At 35.7% G+C, this 22,457-nt stretch overlaps 1 protein-coding gene across 1 annotated transcript in view; it reads left to right on the forward strand.

The window, feature by feature from the left end:
* CACNA2D3 (calcium voltage-gated channel auxiliary subunit alpha2delta 3) overlaps positions 1–22,457 on the forward strand; it is a gene marked incomplete at its 5' end in the record, with an annotated part of 422,930 nt that overhangs the window by 176,976 nt on the left and 223,497 nt on the right. The window contains 4 exons of the mRNA XM_080350552.1: positions 11,734–11,865; positions 13,092–13,152; positions 13,239–13,389; positions 18,153–18,227. Of these exons, the coding sequence (XP_080206678.1) occupies positions 11,734–11,865; positions 13,092–13,152; positions 13,239–13,389; positions 18,153–18,227 (419 nt within the window). The remainder of the gene's footprint in view (positions 1–11,733; positions 11,866–13,091; positions 13,153–13,238; positions 13,390–18,152; positions 18,228–22,457) is intronic.

Raw genomic sequence — 22,457 nt, forward strand, 5'->3', positions numbered from 1 at the left:
TTGACTAAGCCTTCATTCCCTCCTATAATGTATTTGAGAGGGGAGCATGTGAACAACATGGTTTTAATCAAATAATCATAATTGACTTTTAAAAATCTCTCCTTAATAACAGTTCCCTCTTTTCTATTCCTGACATTAGACTGTGATATATGCGTCCTGATAGTTGCCATTTTGGTACTAGGAAGGATTTTTTTCTTATTATCAGGTTGGCTTGTCTTTGGCAAAAAAACTATCAGCAGCCCAGAGAGTCGTTAGCATATAAAATCTCTGCTATCAGAAACTGGCAGGTGCCTTAGTAAATTACTTTTAAATTTTTACATCATCAGGCCTTGTCCTCTGTTAAATTAGGAAATATAGGGATGTTACACAGAAGATCTTTTTTTAAGGGAGCTGGCAAATAGCATGAGCATGGGCAGGTGAAAAATTAATTTATCCAAATCATTTTTGTTTGAGGTGTTAAAAGAAGAAAAAATATGACATTGGATTGCAGATTGTCAGATATCTATCCGGATATATTTATATAATGAAGTGCAAGATGTTTCTGTGTCTACTGACAGAGCAAAAGAACCACAATAGAAAATAAAATTTGATGATCAGTGTTATACAGTCCAAGAGTTAATCTGCTGCTTCAAAAAAATAAAAGCAATAATATACATTTGAACTTAGAGAAGTCTGACTGTCTTCTGTTCTTTCTATCTTTACACTGTGGTATAGCTGCTATTCTGGTGTTTTTGAAGTACAGGAAGGGATTTTATCAGTGCTTTCCATAACTGCAGAGTTTTTCTGTGGTGGATGCTGAAGTCCATGAATATTTTCAAGCATTTCTGTCAACAGGAGATATGGTTTATGTCAACTCAACTAACAAACATAAGGCACACAATCTGTTGCTCAGTCTCTCAAGCTGTCATCATGTTTCTTAAAAAATGGTCCATGAATGTAAAATACAATTAAATGTTCAATAATATGTAAAAAGTTAAAGAATTCTTCACTAATAGTACTCTAAATTCATTTTTCCTTAAAGTAATACCACACTGAGACTAATTCCATGCCATTGGATTTGAATATGTTCAAGTATTAGCAACTGTTTTGACTCTGTAACAGTAATCCCCCTGAGTAAATATGAATTGATAAAAGACATTATTAAAAATTCTTGAAGTATATTTGGACTTCATTCATTTCAGAGACAAGATGGCTGTAAATATCCAGTATTTTCCTATGGATTTAAATTCAATTTTTATCATTCCTTTCATTATTTTCACATTTCAATTGTTTTCCATGTGGAGAGACTGTTTTTAGCATTCTTCAATGAGTTAGTATATTTGATTTGATGTTTTTGTTTTTTGATTGTTTTTTTTTTTTTATAAGCTTACAATACCCTTCTGCAGGAGCAGGCTTTATCTATTTCTCTTATAGCTTTGGTCATGACATGATTATTTGTAGCACATGTGTACTGTCTTTTGTGACTTTCTGTCTCTGTTGTCACCTATCATTTACTGGCATTTGAAAGTATAGATTTTTATCAAGTGACTTAATCCTTTGTTTAAAAGCTTTGTGGTAGTGGTGGTATTATTATTATTACTACTACTACTACTAGAGAAAGCTGCCAATTGATTATTTGTGTGCTCTTATGTTATTTTCTGGGCTCGAGGTCATAGAAGCATAGAATAGTTTGGGTTGGAAAGGACATTCGAAGCTCACATAGTTGAGTCCCCCTGCCATGAGCAGGGACATCTTCACTCACATCAGGTTGCTCAGAGCCCCATCCAGCCTGGCCTGGGATGTCTCCAGGGATGGGGCATCCACCAGTTCTCTGGGCAACCTGGGCCAGTGTTTCATCACCCTCAGCCAAAAAATATCTTCCTTATATCTTGTCTAAATCTCTCAACCTTTAGTTTAAAACCATTACTCCTTGTCCTATCCCAAGATGTTTTCTTCCTTTTCTTGCAGTTGTTCACTTTTTTCCTTCCATCCATCACTAATACTTTAAGAAACAATTTACAAATAGTGTGAATGCAATACAGCTTTGAATAATTCAGAACTCATTGTCTTTAGTGACAAAAGCATCAGGTCTAGTCTGTGCTTTTCTGACTACCACATTTACTTCTTGAATGCTGGAAATATTTCAAAAGTAAATAATCGACTTCACAAATTAAGTTTTGCTTGAACAATTTAGAGACTGGTAAAGAATATCACCTGTGTCAAATGGCATTTCCATTGCATGATTTTTCACTGCATGTTAAAAGATGAGTTTATGCACTACAAGTCAATAAATGCAGACCCTAATCAAAAGTTTTGCTTGCACAAGAAAAAAAAATCTGCATGTAATAGAGCCTTCTCTAAAAGATATTGAAATGTGATGAACCACAACCATTTTTTGATTAAGTGAGGTTTTTTTCAATTTGGTAGTTAAAAAGAGCTATGAATATCATTCAGTCATACTTTCCTATCAGTGCCTTCCAAGTGACTGTCAAAATTGAGATTACCCATTTTCTAGAATATTAGAACCAAAAAAAATCGTTTCTCAAGTGGTGCAGAAAGATTATAATCTGCAACTAGCAGATATGTAAAACCCTTTTCCTGCAAGGTGTGAAATTAAAAAATAAAATCTTGTCTGTCAGTGTTGCATAAGATTTTACGGACTATGCTTCTGAAAATTCAACATCCTGGAGTTGTTATTTAAATAGTCATGGCCACATATTGTCCTGGGCCACTATATTTATGTTTTGAAATCCTTCCCCTGAATTGTTTGTCTTCACATTTAAGATCTCTAGGACAGTGTTTGTACTGTCGTCTTATTTTGGTCATTGTTTAATTTAAAAGGAACTTTCTTACTCTAACTGATTTAGGCAAGGTTGCAGAGAATTTCCTATCTTCCATAGTACTTTGTTTTAACTCTTACTGTCTATTGCACAAAGATGCACAGACTTCTCCACTTGTTCCATCTGGTTTTGCTCAAATTCTGCCTCAGATCTGATTCCCAGAATCTGCTCAGGCTGTTGCTTTACTCCTGCAAAGGGCTTTAGTTTCACAGATTTTTTTTTTTTTTTCTTTTTTTTCAATTCTCTGTCTTTAACAGCAGCCTTTTAGAAATGTTGGCATCACCACGCGAGATGTGTACTGTGCTTTATCTTTCTTGTATCCTAATCTGTCTGTCTCTGGCTGTGGATCTAATCTGTATGTTTCTAATACATCCACATCACCATGGCAACTAGATGTTAGATACAGGCTAAGCAGTAACATTAAGTTTTATCTTCTAAAAAGCTCTACTGTCTACCATTCCTTATTCAGCTGCTGTTGCTTAGTTACTTGGAGTTGGGCTTCACCTTTTGACAAATGTCAGCCAGTGAAGGTTTGTTAATGTGCACGATCTCAGGTATAACATTAAGTGGCTTTTTGACTCGAAACACCTCTGTTAGGCCTGGTACCTCCCCAGTGTCCTTGTTGTTTCCATGGCAAGAAAGTGACAATAATCTATCATTGGCCTATAATGGTAGAATTCTACTCTGTCTCGTCTTTAATCTTTCCTTTTTTTTTCTAATTGTCTGTTATGAGTATTGACTTCTCTGATGACTGATTAGAAGTTGTGGAGCCACCATTCAACTCCCATTGTGAAGGGCTGGAAGCAACAGCTGTTTAATACTGTTAATTCCTGTTCACTTGGGCCTGGGTACTAGGTAACCCATGTAAGGAATGTGTAAAGGTACATCCACAGCACACATCAGAGCTCAACTGAGAGTATGAAAAGGCTACTGCAGAATGTAGAGTTGCAGATAATGAATCTTGTTATAAGTGTCCTCATTAGCTCATGTTTGCTGCTCTGCTAGTTCAGCTCTGTGACTTCCAGTGCCGGAGTCAGTATCTGCGTGCCTGGTCCTGCCCCACACTTCCCTGAGGATGTGCAAGTGGCTCTGTGTGAACACAGGGAGCTCTGTTTCCTCGAGTTTCAGGAGCAGAAGTTCACACTGGGTCCCTCTCTAGAAGATGTCTCAAGTTTGCATGTTCAAACTTAATTATGTCCTCACTTGTTGCAACTCACCTGTTTTGCTTTGAGGGATATTATATTGGAATGGCGAATGAGAGAAGTGGCATGTGAATGCTTTGAGCTGTAGGGGAAGAGTATAGACTACAAATACAAAGTGTTCAAGAGTGAAGTAAATGAAGTACAAAAGCATCACTAGACAAAGAGTACAAATAAGAAGCAAGGCAACAGCAACCTCTTTTTGAAGTAGAGTGGATTTACTGAACTTGAAGAGGGTACATTTTAATCTACAGTTAACCAAGACATTTAAATTGTGTTTAACTAAAGCACTGTTACTGTCCCTACTTTCAACACCTCTGGTTTGGAGGCATGTTTTGTTTGGGATGCTTACCTGAATAGAAATCGAATAAGTTATGTCAGCTCCATTTTTATTATCCTGGTGATTACCTGATTTACCCAAGCATCCCTTAAGCAAAGCAAATTGTCTTACCTGTTTGTAATTAGCATGATTGAATGAAAGGAAACTTTAAGCATGTCAGCACTGAAATTAGGGATCTGTCCCTGGACGGTCACAACTGCAGAACCAGTAAGGAGACAGTTAAACATGTTGGACTAGCTTAATTAGTGTTGCCTCATCCAGTTGAATTTAGCTTTTAAAGATGTGTTGGTAATGTGTTGCTTGCTTGAAAGGTCAGTCTGGAATGCAGTGGTGAGAAGTTCTTACATGAAATATGCGTTATATTGTAGGATAAAAAATCATATAAACTGTCATTTAGACACACATTTTTTTATAATTTAGGACAACTTTGAAATTCACTTTCTCCAAAAATAGTTTATAAACATAATTCCTCCTTTTTGTGAGACTGAAATGTTTTGGTTTTTTTTGTTGCCTTGTGGTTCAGTTTCCTACCTGGAGTAGAAGTTAGTGCCCAAAGCCAGGCATTATTTATTTAATGTGTGTGTCTGCAAAAAGATTCATTCGTTTTCCTTCAGGAGCAATAGGAATAAATTCCACCCAAGCAGGTTTGAGAAACATCTTTTAGGGCATCGTTATCCTCTCCCCAAAGCAGTTGCCTTTGTCTTGCACCAAGTGCAAAGAAATTCAGTTGCTTTAAACATACAAGGCATCCACCTCCTTACCTTGTTCCCTGCATTATGAGTCTGTAAAAAGATAGCTTTTGAGATTTTCTTGGTGCTCTCTTCCATTTTTGTGTAATTACTGTATAACCCAAAGAAAGGTTTGAGCCTATCAAAAACTCCCAAACAAACCACTGTACATCTATTGTCTACAGCTATATATGGGAAGGGGTGTGTTTAAATATACATTATACACTAGACATGTTATTGGTATTATGTGCCTAATTATTCTTGGAGAACAGTTATTTCCACTTTCTGTCTGTGCATGTGGACAATTTCTTGGAGGCTTTTGTTGTTACCCGCAAGTGTGTGCAAACTGTTTCCCTCTTTTCCCATAGTAATATACCTTTAAAAAATAATGAAAATGAATTATAATTCGTTTGTTCTCTTTTAAAGTGCCAGCTTTCCTTATTTGTGTTTATTTCATTATTTGAATGAGAAAAAACAATCTGGGAACTGGGGTATGTTCTGTTATTGGCTTAAAATAACAAACAAGGTAAAGTATCAAGAGTACCTTCCAGTGTGGAATATATTAATGAAAACCACCTCATTATTTGATAAAAAATTATTCCTATGTGCTGAATTTAAATGCTAGGGTGCATTGGGGAATTTTATTTGGTTTTCAGGTTATTTTGTTTTAGTTAAAGATTTTTCAAAACTTTATTTTGTCCACGAACCATATTGGAAAAGCATTCTTAATATGTAAAGGTAGTGATAATCAATGTATCATTCTGGGTTTTTGGAAACATTTAGGATTGAATATGCACAAACATTTGATTAAATGGTTGTATGGCAAATGTAAAAATTGTGGCCTTTCTTTAGTATGGAGCAGAGAAGATTGACATTTGACAAAGAATCATGTAAGTTTATCTTAAGATACATTTTATTCATTTTGTCTGCTATTTCCGAATACAGTAATAATTTGTCTCTCTGTCCTGCTACATAACACAGACCCTTTTTGATTTTTTGGGGGTCTGTGTTGTGTGAAGAGGAGAAAAGAAAACTTGCTCTTCTGGTTAAGTGTTAGTATGCTCGGCTAAAATATAAACTGTTTCAAAATATTGTTTGGCTAAAAACTTACAAAGACATCTTTACACTGTCCTTTGTTTATCTAGGTGTCTTTCTTGCAGCTTTTATTTGGCACATTCCTGAAGAAGCAAATAGTGTTTTGAGAATCCGTAACTGATTTTGTAAAGTATTCATCCCAAGATGGATGTGTGCATCTGCTCAGTGTTTTCAATATGTTTTAGTACTAGCTTCAGAGGTTTTGAACCAGCTGAACATTTTCATATCTATGAGGCTTTTTTCAACTATTATTTGTTAGAGTAAAACTTCCATTTTATTCAAACGGTGCAAATGGTCTTTTGTGCAAGGAAGAAGTGCTACACAAGGATGATAAAGCACAACAGCAGTAAGGGACCGTTGATTTGAGATGCTGAGAGACAATGACTTGTGCTAATAGATAAATGCTGTCATGTCTGATACTTGGGCATTCATACTATGTTGATACTCTCGAATGCAGCAGTAGAGCTTTAGTTTATTATAGCCCAGTATGATTGTAATGCATGTTAAATGCTAAACTATTTCTCTCTAAAGGTTCTCATGCCTCCATTTCCTGTATGCCAGAGGCATGATGTGTTGATATAACTAGGAGGTCTTTAATATCTCCTGTTCAAAGCATTTTTGTTGGTCCTTACTGCACTGTGTTGTGTAACTAAGTTGGCCTGTGTCTGTAATTTCATGTCTGTCCATGAATATCTGAGCAATAGGAATTAGACGCTTATTGTAAAACATTCATTTACAGGTTTGCGTGATCTTGTGTTTTAAATGTTTTTTGTCAAGATTTGTGAACAGGTCCATCCTTAATAAGTTTCTATAAGGATGACACTTCCAAGACTGTGCCTTGCCTTTTTTATCTATCACTTTGATAAGAGCTTTGCTAAAGTTGTCCCATTTGGCATGTTGTATGCTAAATACAACACAATTGGCACAATTGGCTTCATTTAGCAGCAGTCACATTTGCTTTCTTTTCCTCTAATTTGCAGTATGTTCCACTGGCTTCCTGTATTGTTTGTCACGATGCTTTTTCCTGCCCTGCTGCTTGCAGAGGTTTAGGTTGCCTGGTTGCTGGTAACCACTGTTCCATCAGCCTACACAGAAATTTTTTTGTTGCCACGTGTCAGAACTGGCTCTTTTGTCAATATTCAAGACTAATTTTGCTTTGTGATGATATCAAAGTACATATAGGGTCTCTATTTAATTTTGCTAATTCCTATCTTCTGAGTAAAGCTGTTTCTAGCAGTGTTTTTTCATGTTGTTTGCCCCATGTCTCAGTCACACCCTGGCATTCTAGAGCTGCGTGCTGGGGTATTTGCTTACCAGTCTTTCAGGCTTCATAGTCTTCAGTTCATATCCCCCTTTCTGAAAATACAGACATATCCTGGCATCTATGGTCATTTTAATTTATGGAGTGATCACATGTTGGGATTACCGAGTTCTCACTTCAGTTTTTCTCAGAAGTCCTTTTAGCAATTGCTGGGTAGGTAATCCTGTTTTGTTAAACTCTGTTACAAGTGTAACTGCCCCACGTACCTTGCTCCTGTGACAACAGCTCTATTAAGGCAACTTCTTTCTATTTCTTTGTGCGATGGATACTATAGTAAGGGAGGCCTTTGACTTTTGCTCCAAGTTCCTCCTTTAATAATAATAATTTAAAAAAAAGTAATATTTTAAAGTAATATTTTGTGTACATAGATCCTGCTTATATGCTGTTTCTGGAGTTTTGCTCTAACCCATTCACAGATCTACCCACATACTGGTTGCTTTTAGCTATTATATCAGTTAAGCGGGGTCAAGCTGGGTCAGTAGCCAAATGGGTGACCTTAAAGGTACACTGATTTGCTGCAGGGCATTTTTTATAATTCATTAGGTGGCAAGCTCTTAGCAGAGTCAGAACTGAATCTCTGTCCCAGAATGGTGTTAATGAGGAGTTCACAGCTGTAAGTCTGTCTTTCAAAAGAACTAAAGTTGAATCACAGACCACCTTGTTCATAAAAAGCCACCATCCTAACAACAATAAAACAAACAAGAAAAAAGAACCAAACCCACTTATGAAACTCAGCATAAAAATAAACACAATTCTTGCTGTCACTTCAGAGGAGTTGGGGAATGTTATTAGGGTGATTCTGGAAACTGAAACAACTGAATGCTTACTATTGTGCCTCTACATAGTCACACTCACACTTAAAGTCTTTACCACCTCATATGCTTATTAGGCGGGAATGTGATATTTGACATTGGTGAATGGTTCTCAGCACATGAAGCAAAATGGACAAACAGCTACTTTTGCATTTACAGATGGCCAGATGCTTTGATCTGTGAGCTGATGCATCCACAGTATCCAGTGGAGGCTGGGGGGGCAGGGAAAGAAAAAAGCAAAGGCAGTTGCCAAAGCTGGCATCCAGCCCCAGCTCTTGAATATGTTGGACCACCCTGAAAAGCATTCATATTAGTGTTGAGTAGTGTAATTATTAGATTGTTGGTGTATGTCCCAGCAAAGTATGTGATTTTGTTATTCTTTAAAATATGACCAGACTAAATATGTTGTCAGTGTCGTGAAAACTAAGCTAATATTGTTGCTTCTTTGAGCCAAAGGGGTGCTGGATTTTGCATTCCTTTCCCAGTGCTCGGTCCTGTTGGCTGTGCTCGTATGGCTTTGTTGTGTGACAGTTTGGCTCTGCAGTGGTGCGGGCTGCCCTGAAATCACCAGGTATTACAGGAAGAAACACTGTTTTGAATGCCAGCATCTTCGACAGCTTTCCAGGAGAAATTAATGATTATGTTGCAGTGCTAATATGATGGGGGAAAAAAAACCCCAAACCCTAAGGATCACTAGTAACGTTTTTTTCTTGGTAATAAAGCAGAGAGCAAGAATGAGAAGTGTTCTGCATTTTCTTCACAGCCACTAAATTCCACAGTGGTCTCCCTTATTTTCTATAAAGCTTGCTGGAATAACTAGAAAGCAAAATTTGTCATTTATGTATTAGTTTTGTTCCACAGACCTATTCTATTCCAGATATTTTTATGGATTCTGTGAATTAAAATACATTCCATTATCGTGCTAACCTTTGTCATGCTGTTGCACATCTTTCAAGCTGCACACCTTGATTGCCTTTGTTGAGAATTCAGATGTATTTTTTCAGGTCAGCAGTATCTCTGACAGCAACTTAATTACTACATGCGTTTGTACTGTTCTTTGGCAATTATGTTTCAGATTTGTGTCAGTGTACCTATTTGCCTGCAGGTTGATTTTAAAATGAATATCAGCAAAAAAAAAAAAACAAACCAGGAAACAGCTACACAAACAGCAGTGGAGCAAAATCCCATATAATTGCAAGCCAACCCATCTAAAATGTGAGGGAAAGGGAATATTTTAGTTATATTTTAGCTGTTACTGCCAGGAAGCAAAGGCAGAAATTATGTTTTAAGAGTTGTGACAGAAGCTGTTTACACTTATTGTCTTTGAGTCCCATAATATCATGGTAATGATTTTGCATTTCTATTAAGCTTAATATTTTATTCTTTTTCTCTCTCTTCAAATTCCTGGATATTCAGAGGCATTAATTTACCGCTACTGACATACAGCTATTTTGGGGATGCAGATGACATTCACCAGTAATATAAAAACTTCGGAATATTATTTCTAAATTAAGCAGTGGGGGCAATTTAAGCAGTGTAGAGTAATTACCGAAATAGGAAGTTGCCCAGAACTACAAGCTTAAAATATAGGTTATTAGAAAACGTGACTGTAAAATTTTAGTGCGGATATATGGTCAGGAACAGTTGTATTCAGGATCGTGCATGTGGACAGAGGTGCATCAACCAACCAGACGAAAAAGACCATACACCACAAACCAAAACCAACCACCTGAACTATGTTGCTCTTTTTGAAGACAACTTAAACTCATAATCTTATCTAAATATTGTAATGTGGAGTCAATAATGCTACTGTGCTTTTCTGTCATTCTGACACTACACCAGAACTTGTGTATAGGAGCAGAACGAAAATAACAACATTTAAGCTAGATCTGGGAAGTTCCAGGAAACCGAGAATAGAATTCTCATTTTTGTGCTTCACTCTTCATGTAAAATGGGTCAAAATTTTGGGGCACTGAAACAGGAGGAGATTTTTACAAACTGATAATAGATCCCAGGATAGGCAGTCTTGACAGTTAATTAGTGATGTCTTTATCACAGCTCGTTATTGGAGTAACTGCAGACTTGGAAAAAAACAGACAATGGATTTTGCCACCTGGGCAAAACTGAAAGTAGTACCGATGGACCAGTGACATCAGTTTGCTTGATATGCGTCTGGTTGGACAGATTTTTAAATGTCTATTTCATCTCCTAGAGAAACACCTAACTATGCAGACATGTTTTAAAAATGACACCTGTTTTGTTGATGTTGCTTTTTCAGCAGTCCGTCTATAAAAACCTAAATATTTAGATGAAAGCAATGTTCAAAGATTTCTAGCTGAGACATTTCCCCTTTTCTGCTGTTTTTCTTGATGAATGTAAAGAAAGATAACAATTCACCTTTTTTCCACTCCATTAAAATCACATTCTAAGCACTCTTCTGAAATCAGTACGGCAACATTATTTTGCAGGCTAGTGGAAGCATTATTTCAAATGCTTGAGTGGATGTTACTGTGTATTCATGTGTGCACACTTTTACAAATGAGATAATACATCTGCGATTTTTACTTCACTTTTTTCCTTTCTGTACTGCTGACTTCACATACAGGTAGAATTGGGAATGTAGCATATCTTGATTGTTTCTCATCTTTCAAAACTCAGTTTGAAATCGAGTAACTTGTTAAGATATGCTCATTTATTTCTGATTTCCCACTATCTAACCAAATCTGCAGCTTAAAGACATAGTTGGACAGCCTGGGTTTTTAGGAGTTGATAGACAGGGATATTTTAAACAGAAATAGTTTATTTTCAGCATAAAGAATTTGCTTTTTATTTGTCTATGTGAATCAAAATCAATGAGGTAATTGTTGTGAAATCTGGGTCTAGTGTTTCCCAAATAACAATTAGTGTTGTTTGTTATGAGATTGTGTTTGTATGTATGTCATAATTCATCCAAATGTGAAATAAAAGATATTTCACTTTCTGTTCCTCACATAAAGTTTCAGATATAGTGAGAACAGTCTTATCAAGCTGAAGATTATAAAAAAAAAAATGCATTAAGTATTGCCATGAGACATTCCATGCATTTAGGGAAGGTAAACTGAGTAAATTATCTATTATCAGATTTACTCTTTTGTGTACTCCAGAATAAGCAATACAGGAGTTCCAGGCAGATGACAATATTAACTTATCTAAAAAATGTACCTGGTGTCTCTTCTGGATTTTAACCATACTTTAACTAAGCGTATAATTTATTTTGAATCACTTCACTGATAAAGGAAACAAAAAGGTGTTCTGTGGTAGTTTGCAGTTTCTAGATTTTTGGATACTGAATAAACTGAAGATGATAGAGTTCAATGGATTCTATTAGATAAAAATAATTTTCTCTCTCCTTTTGTTTTCAATTTTTCTCCTCTCCCCAGATCCAGCCATTGTAAATGGAGTTTATTGGTCAGAATCTTTAAATAGGGTGTTTGTTGATAATTTTGATCGTGACCCTTCTCTCATCTGGCAGTACTTTGGAAGTGCAAAAGGATTTTTCAGACAATATCCAGGTAAGAATAATACAAGTTCTTACTTAAAATACAATAAAGAATTCTATGGCTGCATGTTTCCACTGAGCATTGTCACAAATCTTGACTTTCACAGGTTCTTACAGGTTTGATTTTAGTTTATCTAGTTTTCAGTTAGAAAGATTTCTAATCAACATTCACAATGTTCTGAGGTTTTTTTACCAATTTTCATTTGAAGGTGAAGCCTTCAAGATAACTCATGTGCCTGTATATATTTATGTTTAGAAATACATACATACGTACACATATATTAAAATTAACTTTGAAACAGACTGTGGAGAAGGAGGGGAAAAAATTAAACCCTTCATATAGAACTTAACTTCAATAATGTGCTTTATCAATGCACACAGCAAGACTTAATTGTAATATATTGTTCGGTTTTTAGACTTCCACTTAATCTGACATTTTCATATTTAAAGATTTCAAAAACTTGTTTTAAGGTTTTCTTTCCCACCAGTTGTAACAGATTGCAATTAGATCACTTACATATTTTAAGCTATTTCTATAAAAAAAATTACATTGTTACCTATTAAGTTTTATGTTTAATCATGTACCAAATTGACTACATATTAAATAAACTAAAAAATCACATAAACTAGTTCTCAGCTTCTGTAACTTTGGATCAGGCCCGTAGTGGGAACTGTTCGTTTAGTGGACATGGTTTAGTAACCCATGTTGATTTAAGTCTTGAGTTCAGTGTAAGCAAGCTTGCTATAAGCCTGTATGTCTGAAAGTGATTGGAACTAATGGCTACTACAACTGTGGTAGTTTTAGTTTATAGTTCAGTTCTCAAGCTCCGTGGCATTTCAAGGGGAGAAGAAATGTTAATCCTTATAAAAGGACCTGTTGAGATCAGCCATAAGTAGTAAGCACTCAAGGCTTGAAAGGGACTTGGCAAGCCTGTGATAAAGCTGCCCATCACCAATGACCTAGTATGACACTACTTTCATGACAATAGTATGATGAACATAAAAGGCTTGAAGAGGTTTTCACTTTACAGTAGGCTAAAGAGGAATGAGACAAAAAATTGGTTTTGGTGGTTCTATTTTATTTCATTTTTTCCCCTGCTATTTCCTTTGTCATAATACCATTTCCTGTTAGATTAACATATGAAACTTCATTAAGTGCTACTTAGCCCCAAGACCACAGCTATTGTGTAACACAATATTTTTCTCTCTCTCTCTCTTTTTTTTTTTTTTTTTAAACAGGAATTAAGTGGGAACCTGATGAGAATGGAGTCATTGCATTTGACTGCAGAAATAGAAAATGGTAAGCAATAGATGAATACTTAAGAAATTTGAAAGAAATAAATGTTCTGTATTTAAAATACCAAGTTGTTTTGTCTCTTATCTTAGGTATATCCAGGCAGCAACTTCTCCAAAAGATGTGGTAATTTTAGTTGATGTCAGTGGCAGCATGAAAGGGCTTCGCTTGACTATTGCAAAACAGACAGTTTCATCTATTTTGGATACCCTTGGAGATGATGATTTCTTCAATATAATTGCTGTGAGTGTCTCAGAATTTCTCTTCCTTTTTTTTCTTCTGTCATTTGTTGCTGTCATGTTTTACATCACACAATACACTTGAAAAACGTTGCAGGCAAATGATGGATATAAGATGACATCTGAACCAACTGGACAGAGACTGATTTTCCCATGCAAGCTTCTTTAGGTGACAGTGTTTCCAAACTGTTTTTCTATGAGTGGCAATCTGAAACCCCTTAAATAAATTGCCTTGAGTTTGGAAGTTACAAAGAATACTAATCTTCTTTGTAGTTTGTCTGAACTTTCTACTTTACTTTAGTTTTTAATTTTGGGATATGTCCCATGCTCTGTTCATCCCCACACACTGGTCTTTCCCCTCACAGCTTCTGCAGTATGGTGCAAACTGCAAAATGGTTAATACATTACAATTAATAGACTCAGATGTTGGCTTTTGCTGAAGCTTTTATGACATGATAAAATGCCAGCATAACTCCTTGTTGTCCGTGCTTTCCTGAGTGTGAATCTGAAATATATGCATGTATACATTGTGGAGAGGTGCTACTGCTGCTTACTAACAGCGACCAATTAGATCATCAGTAGTTCCTGTTAGTTGTGTATGGTAGTTAGTTTTCCATGGCACAGGTACATGTTTTAAAACTATGACAAGAGGCTAGTTTTACACTATTGAAGAGTAATGGGATTAATTATGTAGGTAAGGATGGCTTTAACAAGTCCAAAACTGACATGAAAACTATGGTTTGGCTGGAAGAGGGAGGAGAGAGAGAAGGAGAAGGAAATTGTGGTTTTGTAAAGTCTCCTTTGATGATATTCTTTTGGTAGAATTGATACTTTATAAATATGTGGCTTTATCATATGCATAAATTTTAAAAATGTCTCCAAACTCTTTAATATTTGCCACAAGGGAAGTGCACTTTGTGTGCTAAAATAAATGACCCCAGTGAAACCAGTGCAAGTCACTGAGATTGTATGGAGAATGAAGTATATATGCCCCCACCCTGGTCTCAGCAGCCCTGACCTTCACTGCTGGTTTGGGTCCCTCCCTGTTCCTGGTGCTGCAGGAGGTCAATGTCCTCCATAGGTTTCTGTCAGCAGCTCTGTGCTTAGTGGTTTTTCTTAGTGCCGCTCTTTGCTGGCCTTGAATGCTTCCAGGGATGGGACACCTACAGCTTCTCAGGGCAGCTTGTTCCACTCTCACCAGCCTCACAGTGAAGCATTTCTTTAGATCTAATCAAAGGCTACCCTCTTTCAGCTTAAAGCCAGTATGCTTTGTTCCAGCACTACATGCCCTTGTGAAAAACTCCCTCTCTGGATTTCTTGAGGATCCCCTTTAGGTATGGAAGGGCTGCAATAAGGTCTCCCTGGGGCCTTCTCCAGGCTGAACAACCCCAACTCTCAGTCTTCATAGGAGAGGTGGTTCAGCCCTCTGATCATCTTCATGGCTCTCCTCTGGAGTGTCTCCAACAGGTCCATAAGCTGGACTGGTATAAGACAGGGCTCTGTGGTGACAGTGGGGGGTCTAGGATGGAAAGGAATTGAGCATTGAAAAAACCAGTATCTTATGTCAGTGGAAGAAGAGGAAACAGAACTTAGCAGAAAAAAAAGTGAAGTCTGAAAAGCATTTGTGCAAAATTTGTGGTCATCAACTCTGGTAGTTTTTTATTCTCCCTTTACAATATTTCACTGTACAAAAAGTTTTAAAAACTTTGCATTTCAGGTAGTTGTTATTAATATATGTTCCAGTATTCCACACACAAAAAGTCATTTAGGATTCTCATTAACTGCACTAGGAATTATGGTCACTACATACTAACAGTTAAAAACCGGGTTGTTTTGTATCCATTTGATTTTTCATGAAACATACTTCTAACTTTATATGTGTATATGGCAGTAAGCAGAATTCAGTGCAGGTATTTCCAGAGACTAAACATAAAAGGATAATTAAAAAAAATGCTTTTAGCTTTCATGGGTAGATCATTGCAAAATCTATTTGCAATTGATGGACTAGATGATTGAATTGAAAAAAATTGTTGAAATACAAGAGCTATTTTGTGCTGCCTGTGTTAAAATTTAAGGTCAGTTCACTGATGCATGAATAGAGGTGCCTGCAACAACATGACAAAAGGCATATTTTTCCAATTCACTTTGATGTATAATTCTAAGTCATGCATTAAATTAACTATTATCATAAAATGAGTACTAATTTTGCCGAATGCTGAAATTTTTAAAATACTTTTATAAAAATGTAAACTCTACATTAAATTAACAAAATATTAACTGAGCCAAGAATTTTAAATTACTTTTAGTGCTTTAGTCACACCATTTTAACAAAATCCATTAGAATAAATGTATTTGTTAATTCAAAGCACAGCAGTATAGTTACCTGTTTTTAACATGTAGAATTTTCCATTATAAATTGTTTCTGTGTAGTCTCTTCTTTGGAGTCTTTGGAGTACAGAATAGATTATGGATAAACTTCTTCAGCCTGCCTGAATGATCAGGTTCTGTGATGAATGATCATGTCTGTGGGAACAGCCTGTAAAGAGAGTTACTTAGAAGAGTAGTTAAAATAAATCTTATAGAAATCGAATGGACCAAAATTATGCTACTTATATGCAAGGTCTGATAGACTAGGAGGTTGTTTCATCTATTTGGTGGTGGTGATAAGCCTGGAAAGAAGAAAAGTGATACTACTATAGCATTAGGAAATTCTGAGTCTGCTTACAAACAGATGTTTGAAACTGAGACCATGACTGGGACACAGGTAGACTTTAGTATTTTATTGCACATTTGCTAATTACAGACACTGTGCTTGGTATCATATAAAGAAAAGTATGTATGTTAATATAGTTTCCAATGACAGCTACAGAAATAAAGCAAATAACATGCCTGACTGGAAAGTGTATTGCTTAAAGAACATACTGAAAAAAACTGTGAAGGTAGAAAAAATCTTGAGAATAAGGGCTGGTGTGTGGTGTGTTGCTGCCTGCTACAGATTTTCAAAATTTTTTTACAGTAAAATGGAATGTGGTCTTGACTTTGGCCTATAATAAGAGAAGTTGTGTAGATTTGACATTATTATTTTGCAGTGACTGTCAGAAGAAAGATTGGAAAGCAGTTTGAAGAAGGAAACTACAGGGGAAAGTACATCATTTATCAGATCAATAGATGGTTATGACACAGAGATGCACACAAGAGATTTCCAGTGACTCTGAAGCATTCCAGAAATCTTAGCCTTGTTTTTTGTAATACTTTTGGAGCAGTAAACATGTCCACAGGCTCTCATATATTGGAATAACATTATTGGGAATGAAATAATTAGGGAAGCGTGTTAATCTGCTGCAGAAATTGTGGAAATTTTATGTTTATTTTTATACAACCAACCAATTACTATGTTGTTGCTGATGTAAACAGTCTATACAACCAGCAATAGTAAGTGGAGTTGCTGTAGGTTTATATTTCCTTATAGCTGAGGGCTGAGTCTAGCACAATGCCTCAAGAATAACTTGATGCTGCTAAAATTAAACACTCTCCCCTATGCAAACAGTAATTATGTAATTAATGAGTGTGGTGACCAGTGCACTGTTAAAATGAATGATGACAAGTATCCAAAGTGGAACAGGTTGGAGGGGTCTATGGGTAGACATATGTGTAGAGAAAGGAGTGATGTTAATTTGAAGAGAGTAGAAAAAAATCAAAGCTACAGACAGACACAGCTGGTGAGAATTGGCAGTGACAGAGAACCTTGTCCAAGCAGTGTTCTGTAATGAGTCATTGTAAGGCTTTCTGTATTCCCACTGAGGCACAGGATGAAGGGAGTAGGTGCGTACATTAATCTAATGAAATGTTTTTCTGGATTATTTTTTACTTAACGTGTTGTATCTTGTTGTTTTGTTGTTCTGATACATTTAATGCCTATGAAAGTGTGAAACTGATTAGAGCCTAAATGCAAAGGCCTTATAGTTTGATCTGAGATAACTTCTAAAGTATATTATATTAATGAGAGGAGGAATTAAGTTAAAATTGTTTCTCTACCAGAAGTGTTGACTTTCTCAAGGTAATTGTGTATTGATTTGACCTGTGTTGAAAGGTTTACAAGATTTAAGCATCCATGACTGCAAGATCTACTACTGATTGCAACTGAGACTTTCTTTCATTGCTTAAGATGCTTCTGAAAATAGGACTGGGCTATCCACTTACTTAGACATTGCAAGATAAGCATATAATTCCTTTAAGATCTGTCACAGCTTCATGATTCAGTGTATAATAAGCTACTCTGGTTGACTGACATTCTGACTATTGTCAGTCATGTCCAGGATTGATTCAAGCTAACAGGCTTCTTGGTGTAGTTGTTCCACAATTAACCTTCCAAAATGTTACCCAATGCCTCAAATATTTGTCAGGACTTTTTTATATGTAGCAAAGAATTGGAAGTTGTGACTGTGATGAATCAAACATGACCTCTTAATACTATCCAGATTTAAACCTGAAGGATATTTATGCCAGCTAGTGTCTAGAGTACCCATTAACTCCACGTGAGTGTTGGCATCCATTCAATTAAATGCTTCTTTTTGAAAGTATAAGCCTCTGAAACATTAAGAAACATGTAAAAAGAAAAAATACCACAGACAATTTTAAAAAATGAACCGAATCCTTTTGTTCTTGTTTTATGTGCATGTTTCACTGTTATTCTAAATCATTAAATTAAATTGTGTCTCTCAAAGCTTTTAATTAAATTTTCATCATACTTTTTATTTCTCTCTATAGTATAATGAAGAACTTCACTATGTAGAGCCATGTTTGAATGGAACATTAGTTCAAGCAGACAGAGCCAACAAAGAGGTAAGGAATGAAAGGAACAGAATAGCAGAGAGATAGGATGCAGTGCATAAAAATGTGCCATAATGATCTTTTCCTAGTACAATGCATTCCATTATTAGAATTTATTAATTATTCTCCTTATGCCATTTCAAAGGAGTCTTATGTGACTCAGTAGGAAGAAAAAGAAATAACCTCCAAGTGAATTTGATTGAATAAACTTAATGGAAAAATATACCATTAATAAATTATAGTAATTATTTTAAGTAAAATGCTTCAGTTGCTTTAAATTGAGCTACCATTCTGCTACCAAAATTAGCAAGGGAAAGATTGTATTCTTCCATCAAACTAACACTAAAATTGAAAAAAAATCTCAAACCAAATGCAAACAGATATAATACTATGTGAATAAAAAAATTAGCATTCCAAACAGGTGTGTCAAAATAATAATGCATGCCTTCAAGAAAGTTCTGTGAAAGTGTTCAAATTAATTTCATCCTGCTGGCAATTTTCTGGGAAAAAAAAAAAGTGATTTAAGCAAAAGTTTTATTTGAAGGGAGAATGCAGCATGAATTTGGAGCTTGAAGTTTAGTTTATTATCTCCTATCTAAATGCAGTTGCTCTGTGTGAGCATTTCTCCATCACAATTCTTAGAAGGGCAAGGTAAGATTGTGCCATGTAAAATTACGAAATAAGACATTTGGAAAGTCCTGTGCTTCTTGTAGAGGGAAAGGCCTGTTAAAATAAGCCACTTGTGTTATTATAGAACTCCTTTCCCGCTACAGCTTCCTCTCTTCTCAAAGTGACTTTTCTGCCTACGCTGAGTCTTGCTTATGGCTGGAGACAGCAGCAGCCTTGCATCTTTCTTTCAGTACTTCTCTCTTTTTTTTTTTTTTTTTTTTTACTAAAGACAAATCAGACAAATTTCATCTCAGCACTGATTTGTGCTTAAAATTCAGTGCAGTAGTTAATTTTTCCTGAAGAAGCTCTGAAAGTACACTTGTAAGTGTGCCTGTGTTAGGTTTTTTTCTGTATACTAAGACAAAATAAATTTAATCTCATTATGCTGAACTTCACTCCATTGTATTATTCACATGAGTTCTTTGCATTTTACATCCATACATACCTAAATTCTAAAGGAATTAATCTTCATGGGCTGCTTTCTTAATGTACTTGATGTTCTCTACTGTTGATTTTTAGCTTATCTAAATATCTTTTGGTTACTATGTGGAATGATGTGAATTGTGTCTAATCATTTAGCGTTGCATGCCCTTGTTTGTGAACTGTGATGCAGTTTTCTAAAAGAGCACTTAATTATGGGTGCATCTAATGAGCCATACAAAAGCTGTGCAAGTTCTAGACTTAAGACTAAAGATTCAAGTGTATTGCCCAGATGTACTGTCTGGAATTAATCCTACTGTTAACGTTTCCATCACTCTGCAGCTGATCTAAATGCAGATTACCATACACCCATATGGTACTTAATGTCAGATTCATTTTAATGTAATTGATCAAAAAGTTTTTAGACCACCCAGATGATGCTCAGATTTTATGAACAGTGCTCTATTATTCAAAATAGTTAAGTACAATGTAATATTTTTTTTTTCTCCAGAGTAAGCTTCAATATAATTGTTGGTTAGATTTTTTTTTTTTTTTTTAATTTTGGAATAATTTTGTGCTTTATTTTGCCTATCAATTGAATAATAAGGTCAAGATTTCAGACAATGACTAAATATGACCTTTTTTATAGTTGTTCATATTGGTGAGTTAGTTGCTGTTCTTTCCTTCAAAGCCCAGAACTAGAGAATAGACTTGACATCTCTAGCATGTAATAGTTCCAAGTATTTTTATATACTGTGACTTTGTCAATCTTTGCTTCTTAGTTTCTGTGAATTTATTATTATTACTATTTTTCTAGTTTGTGTAAGGAAGTTAATAACTTATTTGCTTAAACACGGGAAGGCCCAAAAGTGCCGCTGTCCCAAGTATAAATCAGAGTATAAAGACTGTCAAGATGGACAACCACTTAATCCTAAATAAGTAATTTAATTATTATGCTTCTGTATTCACAGTTACAAACAGCTTTCTGAATTGTCTGGTATTGTTGTAAGGCCTGATACTGTGTGGTTTGAATATACCAGCACAGGAAAATTAACTGGGTGCCTCATCAAAAACTCACTTAATTTCCTGAAAAAGTTCCTCTTGAATTAACTCCTTCAGCTATGTCTATAGAAAAAAGATGTCTTACAGTGTTGTTACTATTCGCATTCCAAAATTGGTCAAGAGCTGTTGGAGTATTTAGTTGTCTTTTGGAACTCATTGTAAGAATTCAGTCACTTGGGCTGTTAGTTTCATTTCAGTGAGTCTGACGGATATACCAGGTTTCTCTCAGTGTTTTTTGGAGTAAATGTCAAGTGTCTGTTGTTAATATCAGATGAAAGTAGATGAAATCACATTTCCTCAACTGGTCTTACTAAGTAAATAGTCTTTTGCGTGTTCAGTGGTAATAATAGCCTTTCTTTTGTTTATTAATTGATCAAATAGAAACAAGAAAAATATTATGACAAACACTATTGTTTTTTTTGAAACAGCTATTATCAACATATAATTGTAAGTTTCTGTATTGGCAATGTAGAGCAGGCAGTTGACAGGCAGTGTTTTTAAATATATGCTATTGATTCAGTTTATATGTTTATACACATACCTGGTTTTTGGGACCCCAGCATAGGTCTGAGGATGTAACTATATATTGTTTCAAGAAATTTGTATTTTGTCTTTTAACGCCAAATATTCTCAATTGAATGGGAACAGGGATGACCACATCTGTTACTATCAATATAAGCCCTGTTAGCACCAAAATAAATGCAAGCATTTAAAAATATTTTGGGATGTTTTTTTCTTTAGCTAGCAAACTTTGAACAGAAACAATTAGAAATTGCTGTGATGGTATTTCATATTGCTATACTTTTCCCGTATTTGGAAAGAAGAGATGTATCTTGCTGATGATTGTAGGGACTGAATTTTTAACTGTTCTCTGTACCACTCTTTTATATTGCTATATATGCACCTCACCTTACTAAGGACAGGTATTTCTTAATGCAGCACTTGTTACTGGAAGTGTGCATAGAACCAATTTTATTATACTAAGGTATTTATGCTGAGTAAACCTTAACGTCAACCATTTCAGCAGTATATATATATATTTTTTTTAAATAGATATATCTATATATATACACACATATAAATATAGCCCCTAATACAAGTGCCAACATAAAAAACTCACAGTAAATGACCCTTAAAAAAAATTAATCTCTCCCTAACATACATGGACACACACCCCAGTTCTTGCTAACTGCATCTTGCTGGGTTCATCTGACATCACATGTAGCAAATAAACACAGTACTTAAAAGCAGAGATAAGAAATTACTTTGAGATGTTTGTCTGGAGCTTTTTATCTCATGAGGAAAGCAGCTGTTTCAATAACTCCAAATAAAAATTGCTTTCACAGGATTGGTACTCCAGTCTACATTTGTCTTGAAAGTATTTATTGAAGAACTACTTTGCTGTCTTAATAGAAGACTCAGATGTTTTCAAATAGAATCTTTCTGGTCTGAGGATATCACTTACACATGCTGAACGTCTGTCATTGAATCAAGTTTTCTTTCATCTCTGAACATTAATAAAACAAAGAAATAGAAAGAAGATTAGGCTGTATTTATGATTTGCACTTATTTTCAGTGGGCTAAAGGGCAAACCAGCTTCTCAGCAGAATAAATAGGGTTAAATTTTACTGACTTGGGGCAGATGGACCAGGGCTGGACTTGGGGAGGGATCAAGTCCGCTACTGGGGTGAGCAGAGTGTGGTGTTTGCTTCTGCTGAGAGAGTTCCCTGCTGCCAGGACAAGGGCTCATCCCCCTCCTGCACAAGCCTGGCTGGCCAAGGCTCAGGTCTAAGTAAACCAGTTTATTTGCTGCCTGCAGAAGTCTTCTGCTGCGGGCAGTTGTGCTGCAGCCAGGGCCCGTTCTGTTCCCATTCACAGCCTGGCTAGGTAAGATGAAACCTGGGAGCATCTTCAGGGAATGGAGCATAAGGAGTTTTATTTGGTAGGATACAGGAAACTACTTGAGCCTTAGGGCTTATAGCAGCCTGGGAAATTTGTGTTCTTAATGGTGTTGGTGAGGAGTATTTGATGGGATTCCGGGTAGCAAATGAACATGCTTTTTTGACATTCAGAGATTGGTTGCAGGAATTC

Source organism: Nesoenas mayeri, assembly GCF_963082525.1.
Source record: "Nesoenas mayeri genome assembly, chromosome: 10".
NCBI lineage: Eukaryota > Metazoa > Chordata > Aves > Columbiformes > Columbidae > Nesoenas > Nesoenas mayeri.